Consider the following 10,864-nt stretch of genomic DNA (forward strand, 5'->3'; position numbering starts at 1 on the left):
CGGTGTTTGTCTCATTGAATCTGCTTTGAAAGCCTGATGGGAGTCGGTACCACCGGATGCATGCTTTCTCTGATAAAAATTATTTGATCAATGGAAAAGCAAAACTTGGCACTCTCAAAGAAGCGAAAACATCACGCTGCATGTCTAATCAACTTTGTGAGGGAAGATTATCTCTGCCCCAAAACACCTCTGCCACTCGGTCTCTTTTCTTCCGCCGCGTACCTTTGGAGAGATCCTACCGATGCGAGGCCTTATCTGCTGACAGAAGGTTGCACTAATAATTAAGTTAAATATGATGCAGTTCTATTTGGCTTGAATTATTACAATCTATAGGTGTGTGAAGCATGTTGAAGCGTGATTCACTTTTAGTGGTGCAGCAAGAATTCAAGGTATGCTAATATTACAATAGTTTTTTAAATGCATATATACCTTGATAAGTACCTCGAAGAATTATTTCTTCCTTTGATTAATTTGTGATAAAACATATACTAAGGAAAGAGAACAGAAAGACTAATGCTCTAGCACAGCAAGCATCTGACTATGCAGTTGTGAAGAAGTATTTTTCACATTCGAAAGCCGATGCGCATGAATGCCTAGTTTCAAGTTCTGGACGAACCGGTCCGACTGGTAGGCGCAACCATTCTGACCGGTCTGACCGACTCTTCTGATGAAGACATCAACTTGGTCACAGAAGTTGATAATACTATTAAGACCGAACTTAAATATTGGAGGATCCCTATCATGAAATATTTAAAGGAACCTGATCATGACGTAGAAAGAAATATTCAGTGTTTCACATTTAAGCATATTTTGATCGATGGTGAGCTCTATCGTCGAACCACCAAAAATTTGCTTCTCAAGTGTTTGGATTCGAATTAGGCCAGAGTTGCTATGGGAGAAATTCATGAAGACATTTGTGGAAGGCATCAATCGGCTCCCAAGATGAAGTGGTTGCTTAGAAGAGCTGGTTTCTATTAGCCTACTATGATGAGATTAAAAATGTTGAATTTACTATTAAGAGATGTTGAACCTAAGATTTGAAAATGTTGAAAATCATTTTATTAAAAAGATAATATTGAATATCACTACTGTTAGGATAAATCATCACTTTTAATTAGATGCAACGAGATAAAAGGATAATAAGAAATTAATACCATACCCATTTGATGATAATATCATAATTTGTATTTTTATCAAACACTACATCATGTGGCAATGTGCTACTAATCCGTTCATAATTAGTCCCTGTATGCTGCTTACTTATGAGTTGAAGATATGCAAACGGCACAACTCTGAGCATGAGACCTGGGTGGAGCCAGCATATGAAGCCACGGAGGTCAGCTCTCTATCATAGTGTTGTCAGCTCCACATATGAACAGCCATATGAACAGCGAAGAACAGTGATAGCTCACTGTTTTTGCACAAAATCATCGATGGATGCACGTAGCTCCGCCCCAAGATCCGTGTCTATGTAATAATCCAAAGTATAAAAATCAGCCGGACTGCCACCAGTGGCATCCCATCCAAGCTACAGAGCACTTTCCAAAACCATGTGCAGGAAAAGGAGACAAGCACTACTACCCAAATCTTTACCGAGGCGGACAAAAACCATTAATCGAGGCGGTTTTTGCAACCACTTCGGGTCCAATGCCACGGTTAATCACGACTTAACCGAGGCGGTTCCTATGCCCGCCTCGGTAGATGGTATAAAAAATTAAAAAAAAAAAGAAAAGCTCGGCGAGCCCATCACGGGCCCGTCGAGCCCATCGGCCGTCGCCGCCGCGCCCCGCTCCGCCGCTGCTCCGCTTCGGGCCGCCGCCACGCCCCCGATCCACCGCCGGATCCGCCCGCGCTGGGGCTGGATCCGGCCTCCCCGAGCGCCAGATCCGGAGCGAACAAGCCCTGCATGGCGTACGCGAGCCAGCGGCGGGAGACACAGGTGGTGGGACGCGGCCGTTGGGGGCCTCCCGCAAGGGAGGGGCATGGCGCTGGGAGCCTCTTGCCGGCTGAGAGGGACGCGACCGCCGGAGAGAGAGAGAGAGAGAGAGAGATGAGGGAGGGGGCGACCCGGGATGGGGGAGAGATGGGTTAGGGTTAGGTTTTTCTTTTATAGTTGAATGTGCTAATGGGCTGCTGGCTGGATATGGGTTGAGTGGGTGTTTTATACATGTCTGCCTCGGATAATATATTTTATGAGGCGTTTTTGGCAATCGTCTTGGTTAATAGAAAATGACCGCCTGGCATTAACCGAGACAGTTATTTTTCCTGTCCGCCTCCGAGGGCTTTCCAAAGCGCCTCGGTTAATCTAGTTTTGTTGTAGTGAAGTGGTAAAGTATGATTGCAGGTGTGCGTTGTGGATCTTTAACAACATTACATTCAAATGATTTTATCTCTCAAACCATGCATCTATTTCAAATTCCGTTTAAACCTAGATATTATTTAGAATTAATACAACAAAATAAAATCCAATTCGATTTTTATGTTATCTATTTTGAAAATAAATTAACAAACTGAATATACCATCAACATTGTGAATATGTTGTTCCAACATTTTCGATATACTTTTTTCAACAATCCCGTATAAATGTTGAATTAGTTTATTTTAGATGTCGAATTAAATCTCAAGAAATGTGGAAAGTAATAATATTTCAAAATTTTGAACATTCTGGCTCTAGTTTTACTCATGTTCTTTCTAAAAACTGAAATGAACATCATCAGCTTAAAATATATAATGAGTTCGGGAGGGAAAAACAAACAAAAAAACAATAACATGTGCATGTGACGATGGAGAGACGTAAACCTGTGTTTTCGTTGGAGCAGCGTGGACTAAAAAAAAAGTAATAACCACCTTTGTTGGGCTGTTTTGGGCTACCGGGCTTCTACTGGATTAATTATAGATACAAACTAACTTTCGGAAGCCAGATAGGAAACCCCCGCGGCCTGCCCCAATCCCCCCTCTCCTAGCCCCACCCAAATACGAGCGCAGCCGCAGCGACCACCGGCGGCGACCGGAGTTCCCTCCCCTTCCCTCTCCGCGTGCCATTCCTGTCCCGGATCTCCACCTCCCGCTCCCTTGTCGGTATCCTTCCCCTTCGTGGCGGTGCTGCCCCAGGTCCAGGATCCCCCTCCCACACCTTCCGCCTCGCAAATCCGGCGGCGGCGGGAGGTGAGCTCATCCTGGGGTGCAGCTATATGTCGCTTCAGGTGATAGTTGCATAACCGAAGGGAAAGTGTATTTTGGGCCAGCCTATGGGAAGATGGTACGCATAAGTGTTGAGAGATTAAATAAAAGAGAGATTGTGAATGCATGCAGAAAATGACAAATAATAATGATGTCATCCATATGCATGCATATTCCAAACTAAAAATGCTATAAATAGTAAATTGAGTATTCAAATTAAATTTGAGTTGCACCATTGTCTTTTTTTTATAACAAGATCTTCAAAACAAGATCACACTTGCCTATATTTGCACAATATTTTCTAAAAATACTTTTTAATACTAAATATTAAGTCTAGACTTCTGGAAACAAATATTTTAACAACACGAACAAATATTTATTTTTATGAAAAAATAAATAAACATAATGAACAAATAATAATGTACAACGAACAAAATATTAAATATAACTAACATTTGATTGTATAGGCTAAATAATAGAAATGAATATCACGAACAAATGGGTCAACATTACCGAACAATTTACTGTACAAAGAGAACAAATAATTTGGTATTGCGAACAAATTATGTACACCTAGACATATAAGTTTACATGAAGAAAAAACAATTAAGTTGAAAAAAAATTATAAGCATATACACATGCTAAACAAATAGTATATTACATAAATAAATAAATTATTTCACACCAATTAATAAGTCTACTTTACATATAAATTAGTATACATTAAACATAGCTAGCTTATAAATATGAATAAATACTTTGGTAGGTAAGTATAGATCTGTTGACATCCACACTATTAAGTCCACATAGCAATTAAAATTAGTCTAGTGAATAGATAATTGTACATCATGAACTAATAAATTCACATTATGACAAATAAATTTTCACTATCAACACAATATAATAGAGCATACGTTTGCTAAGAGCCGAATTAAATTGATAATATGAATGCTACTAATAATTATAAAAAAAGAGAGATGAATTACATAAAACATACCATATGGTAAAAACAATTCTAATACCGGAATAAGGGGAAAATGAAGAAGAAATAAAATAAGAAAGAAAAAGGAAAAGAGATAAAAATGAGAATAAGAAGGTTTAGCTCCGCCCAGCATAATCGGCTAGCAAGTAAAAGAAATTATCTTGTTTACAAGCCAACGTGGCAGGGATGGCAGTAATACGGTGCATGCATGTGTATAGACATAATTATTTAATTGATGTTTGTCAATCCTCAAAAAACAAAAATGGACACACAGTTTTGGGCCACAACGGTGGCTCATCCACACGTTGCACCTCAGCAGACCAGATAAATATATATTGATGAGCTTATCCGCTTAGTTGGGCCGAAGGCAAGAATCATCTACTGGGCCGGATCTCTTAATTTCTCTCATCTGGTCCCGACGGCTTCAGGCGACAATATCGCCCGCGCGATATATAGAAATTATAGCAATATGCACCGAGGCATCATGAATGAATGTCTTGAAGCAAATGGCAAATGGATCAGCTGGCCATTTCCTTCGTGCCTGGCTCGCTGAGAATTTTGTTTCTGCAATATCAAATGCCTTTGACTTAGTTTCTGCATTCAATGTTTCAATCCAAACAATCTGATAGCATGAACCTGCATATATTGGTCTGTCTGCTGGCCAAGCCCTGCTATAGTAGAGTTGCCATTAAATCCGTCGCAAAGTAGCCAATTCGAATAGAGTTCGAACTTGGCTGTAGGCTCGGCAGGATCGCTGGCTCAGATCGAGCTCGGCTAGGGATGCTATCGAACTCCAGCTTCAGGTGGCAGGCTCGCTCGAGCTCGGCTCGTTGATAGACCTCCCTCTCACGGCTCAGGGTCAGAGGCTCATCTCTGTTTCTTTCCCCCTTCTCTCTGACTCTGGATTAATTTTTCTTACCAAATTTCACCCCAACTCTAATCCTTCATAAAAATAGAAATTATTGGCTGGTTTCAGCACAATTTGAGGCGCTGTGGTCTGTGAATTGAATCTAAGAAGAATCCCATATTCTTGGCGGATTCAACCCTGCCAAGCTTTCAAAATTTGGAACGAGCCAATTCGAATAGAGTTTGAGCCTTGGTGAGCCTATCTAAGGCTGTCCGCAGTGGGCTCTGTATCCCGCGCGCTCTCTATCGTCCAGAGCAGGATAGCGCAAAAATCCGCTGCAGCGGCATGCGCTACGCGGCACGCTATCATTGCGCCCCGTCTCTCGCGCGCCAATTCGAGCGCAGGTAGCGCGCGTGTGCCATCCGCCGACGTGGTGTGGGCCCACCTCCCGGCGTGTGCTTCGCGCCTGCTCTCGCCCGCCGCGCGTGCCCGGCGGCTCCGCCATGGCCTCCCTCGCTCACCACCGTCCATGGCCTCCCCGCTCGTCCGCCCCGCGCCCATGGCCGCGGCTGGCCCGCCCTGCTCGCCACGCCCCGCGCCGGCGCGAGCAGAGGCAGGGTCCGCGACCGCCGCGCGCTCTGCAGATCCGCTGCCGGCGCCCCGCGAGGCCCGCTGCCAGGGGCGGGGGAGGGGGCAGAGGAGGAGCCGCCATGGGAGGCTGCGGCGTGGACTGCCCCCTTCGCCGGCCTGCTGGCCACGCCGCCGCGGCCGTCGGGCGCCCCGGTCCTGCTGCCCGGCCTCCGCCCCGCTGCTGCCCCGAGCTGCTCCGCTGCCTTCGCGGAGCTCGCCGCCGCTCCGGGAGCCTTGGAGGCCGCCGCCGCTCGCCCGCCGCGCGTGCCCGGCGGCTCCGCCATGGCCGCGGCCTCGCCCTGCCGTGGCCGCGCGCTCCTCCGCCGCGGGGGGCCGTGGCGAGGGAGGGAGGGAGGAGGGCCGCCGGCGGGTGAGCAGCAGGGGGCCCGCCGAGCTCTGCCAGCCACGGGCGCGGGGAGGGCCGCCGGGGAAGGCCGGCGCCGCCCACTCGCCGCGGAGGAGAAGCAGGGGAGGAGAGAGAGACATGGGGAGAGGGAGTGGATGGGTGGGAGATAAGGTTGGGTGGGTCCCACTCGTCAGGGATAGTAGAAGTGGTGGGTGGAATAGATTTGAGTAGAAAATGTAGATGACTAGGATATAGAGAGTGTGATATAGAGTACGACGAGTGCGGAAGAAATGAATATAGAGTGGAGAATCTCGATGACGAGGATGGAATATTCTGTTTAGAGAGTGAATTTGGAGAGTGACGAGTGCGGAGAGCCTAAGTTCGAACTTGGCTGTATGCTATTCGGGATCTCTGGCTCAGATCGAGCTCGGCTCGGTCTGCGATGTAGCAGGCTCGCTCGAGCTCGGCTCGTTGACAGCTCTCCCCCTCACGGCTCAGGCTCTCAGTTTTTTCTTCTCCCAATCTCCCCCCTTCTCTCTGGCTCTCGCCTCCTGTCTTCCTTCCCTGGCGGCGGCGACCTGCGCCCCTTTGCCGGCGACGAGCAACCACCAGGTATGCCCGCGCCCCTTCTCTTTCCTTCCTCTGTGCGAGACGGAGTGCCTCAAACCCTAACAGAACTATTTCTATTCGGATCGGATCCAGTTGCAATATATTAACCTATTAACTTCGATTTCGTTTGCAAAAATCATCGGGTTTACATGTGTACACCCGTGCACGCCCCTGGATTCAACTGTTGGGAATATATGCTCGCCAAGAACACGGCAACTTGTTCTTGGTTCTTATCTGATATAGGGTTTCTTTTTTTTTTTCGCTGCGTGTTCAAATTCGGTAGGTATTACTGCGATCCGCTGGTAACATAGCAGGATGAAACCTGCTGGGGTTGTTTGTTTTGAATTACTGTCAGAGACGCCCCTCTCCAAGTGCTTGATAATTCTTTGCGAAATTATTTGTCTCAAATCATGTTTGATACAAGCAGAGTTGTGTTGCGATAGGATATTATGCTGTTATCTATCGTGCTGCGCACCAAGTGGTATGTTTCGGTCTAGTCTATACATAGGAAAAGCTGCATTGTGGGCTTAGTACTTTTTATCCGTATGGTAATATCATCCTTTTGCGATTTTGTGTCTTTAGATAGGCAATATAAATAATATGTTTCATGTGCTATGATCTATGCAGTGGGTAGGCATATTCCTTTTCCAAAGTATTCGGTGAGGCATTTCATTTTTCATGTGTACTGATTTTGTGATATATTGAGTATCGTAGGCATTGAGTTGCATCCACAATGTCGCAGCTCGGAACACATGCATTGCCTGGAGCTGCAATCTATGGCACTTCAACTAGGAGATTTGGAGGTAGTTATTGCATCAAGTTTCTCTGCGGATTTACTTTTGTTTTTACGTTTTCAATCAGGGTCTTCTCTGTTTGTCATCATACACAATAATCTTGTGGGATTTAAGGTACAGTTGGAAATAAAAGGATCAGCTGAACTACAAATGCAATAACAGAGTGTTTTTAGGTGAAAACAAGTAGATTTATTAGTGTACATCTACAAGAACAGATAATGAGATCAATAGACCTCTTGCAAAAATTAGTCACTCAGCCATTATTTTTTCCAAGGCTGTAATGAAACTATTATATGGCTCTGAACATTTCTTTTGCCTCCTGTACTCTTAAATCCATTCTAGTTTATCAATTATCCTCAAATTTGTTGCCTTATAAATGCATTAAAAAATGAAAACCCAAAGAGTGGTGGTGGTGTCCATATGTGTTCTAGTGTAGAGGTGCAAGTAAAGAATTTTAATTTGTCTGGTAGCATAGTTCATAGCAGCTTGTCTTTTGTTCTGGAGATTCACCATTGCTCAATGTCAGCCGTGAATGCTGATGATCTCATGCATATGCAATTTTATATACGTCATGGATAATCTATGATAGCACGCTTTCTGTTTTTACAAGATGGTCTACATGTGTAAATACTCTTTGTAAATACATAGAAAAATTATTTACCAATACTCTTTCTAGGTTAATAGAATTTTACATCATCTCTAAAAAAGATAAATAGAACAAATTGGTTGTTTCCGAGTATCTCCTTCTATTATTTTAAATAGTATCTATGATTCTGTACTTTCCCTTTTTATTAGACATTCGTTAAGTTCATGTGTAAATGCTCTTTCTAGATAAATAGAACAGTTGGTTGTTTCCAATCATTTCTTTTGATTATTTAAAGAGTATAAATAAATTGCACAGTAGATCCCTAAAATTGCACACGTCTCTAAGCTCGAGAATTTTACATTTAGGTCTGTGGATTTGTACAAGTGGCCTGAAAAAGTTCCAACTCTTAATTGAGGATTGTGCACTTGGCATAGGGACCTAGGTGATACATCCGTGCATGTGACATTCGATTCCGGACTTTGTGGTTCATGAATCACCATATTCCTTCTTACTTTTGGCATGCTGATCATCTTATGCACATAATTATTTGTACTGTAGTGTCGAATAATGCTCATTATTGTCTTGCTGTTTGGCAGGTTCACAATTCCAGCAATCTAAAGTTAACCGCATCTCATTTGAAGGGAAAGTGTCTACTAAAGCAACATTGAGAGTAAGAACATTTTATATTGTTGTCTATTTTGGTCTTACTTCCTGTAGACTCGAGCTTAAGGGATTGTGAACTAATCACAAAATCTGGCCTTTTGTAAACTAACTATACATTCTAATGTCTGTCAGTTCCCAAACTATTGCACAGTGAATCTTGTGTGCATTTAAAAGCAGTCTGTCATTGTCTCAATGTTGTAATATAAAATTACACTGAATCATCTGCTATGGTAATTATGTTAGATTGACCCATTCTACTTTGAGATAAATGTGCCAATGGGAACCTCGTTCTAATTTATATCAATCTTGAAGGGAGTGTGTATTGTGAAAATTTTACAGTTTGAAAATGGCTTAGTTCAATGTTGAATGGATAATGGATTTGTAATGTTTGATGAAGAATTACTTGTCTTCGATGTGCATAATTTCTTAGGTACCATCATACCAAGAATTATTACTGAAGTATCAACTCTGAATTGTTAGGTACACAGTAAATGTTAACTTGCAGTATATCTTATGAGTTACTTGTAATGCTAGCCTTCAGTTGTGAAATTCAAAGTTGAATGTGAAAATGGTATCCCACATATTTTCTACTCTGTATGATTTACTTCACTGTCAGATCCTTTGTTTAACTACCTTTTCTGTTACCACTCTTCACTGCAGAGCGTGAGGTGTAAAGCTACTCAAACTCAAACTCAGAGCGTCCAAAAGAAATCTTCAAGTGCAACTGTTCAACGTGATAAGAAAGGTACTTTAGAATTCTCATACTGCATGTAATTGAATCCAATTTTATTTGTCTTTGAAGCATGTAACTTTAGTTGCTCAAAGAAACCAGGCTAACTCCCCACATCTGCTAAATTTCACCTGTAACGGTTCCAGGGAAAGTCCAAGGGCCAAAACTTGATGATGGAAGTGGTGGGTTCCCTCCATTCCGTTTTGGCAAAGGCGGGGGTGGTGGTGGAGGTGGCGGAGGTGGCAGCAACTACTTCGGCGGATTCCTTCTCTTCTCCTGTGTGTTGCTCCTTGATTACCTGAAGGAGTTCGAGAAGCACCTCCTTACTCGAAGGCACCGAGCTGGTGATGATGCTGGCAATGGGCTGCTTCAGCCATAATCGCTGTTTACTAGCCCCACTAGCTACTCGTTCTGACAAAGAAGGCTTCTGGCTGCCTTCTGAAAACATATCATGCGACCGGCTTGGTAGTTTATGCTCTCTTTCCTGTGGACTGCTGCGAAAGATCATGTCAGATTCGAGACTCTGTCCGAGATGCTGAAAGCTCCTGCAAGCAGGCTGCTGAGCTGACCTGGAAATATGAACCTAGTGTAATGTAGTGTGCCCGTTTCAGATGGATCCTGTGGCTGGTGGCATTTAACGCTTGCCGACTGCGGATTGAACCGGTTAACTAGGAGTTTCGTGGAGGTTTTTGTTCTCTGCTCTGCTGGGCATATAAAGTTCTATGATTTTTGAAATGGAGATTGTAATAAGTGGACAGGGGAAATGCTGCGCCATTGCTGGTTCGTTTGCGGGAAATTTCCTGGGAGACTCAAAAACCGAGGGCCTAGAGAGGGTCCAAAGCTACTTCAAAGTTGCCGTCAGCAACATGAGTTGTGAACGCAGGACCTGAACCAACCATGAGTCGGTCGGCCTGCAATTTAGTTCTCCTTTCGATGCAGTTTCGTCTCATGACGATGGCTCGTTGCTCGTATGAATTTGGTGGACTTGACCTGAAGAAGTCTCGATGACCCGTCTTGGTCTTTGGGTCTCGCTGTCTTTCCAGTTTCCACTGCATCTTCTGCCCCCGTGATTTTCCTCGGCTCTTCAGTCTACAAACATTTGTTTTTTGTCCAATGAAACTGTCTACATCGTTGCTGTAAGACGATCATGAGCCTGGTGAGTGGTTGGTGCTAACAAAACGTTTTGCCTAAAAAAAGAAAAAGAGTTGCAAATCACGTTGGTTTGTCTGAATCATGGTGCCATGGTGGCCGTTCTTTTATTCGGGACATGGCACATCAGCAGGAAGGAAGCTACCAAAGACAGTTTGATGGTCAGGGCAAGTACATTGGTGTCGTCTACCTATCTAATAGGTAGTCTCATGCATGACATGTTATTTTGAGACGACTTATTACACAACTTATACAATAGGTTGTTTTATATGTTATCTCATGGAACTCTTTAATTCCTTAATTTGTGTAAATAAAAAAAAGAATGTTGTATGGCAACTAAACTCGTA

At 43.8% G+C, this 10,864-nt stretch overlaps 1 protein-coding gene across 1 annotated transcript; it reads left to right on the top strand.

The window, feature by feature from the left end:
- Positions 1-6,452: 6,452 nt before the first annotated feature.
- Positions 6,453-10,212, top strand: LOC120697624 (protein FERTILITY RESTORER RF2, mitochondrial-like). Its single transcript, XM_039980904.1, has 5 exons — positions 6,453-6,598; positions 7,310-7,398; positions 8,572-8,645; positions 9,299-9,383; positions 9,515-10,212. Exons 2-5 carry the CDS (start codon positions 7,329-7,331, stop codon positions 9,745-9,747), a joined length of 462 nt encoding a protein of 153 aa, XP_039836838.1. The 5' UTR covers positions 6,453-6,598; positions 7,310-7,328; the 3' UTR covers positions 9,748-10,212.
- Positions 10,213-10,864: the final 652 nt, after the last annotated feature.

This window comes from Panicum virgatum, chromosome 1K (assembly GCF_016808335.1).
Source record: "Panicum virgatum strain AP13 chromosome 1K, P.virgatum_v5, whole genome shotgun sequence".
In the NCBI taxonomy this organism is placed as follows: domain Eukaryota; kingdom Viridiplantae; phylum Streptophyta; class Magnoliopsida; order Poales; family Poaceae; genus Panicum; species Panicum virgatum.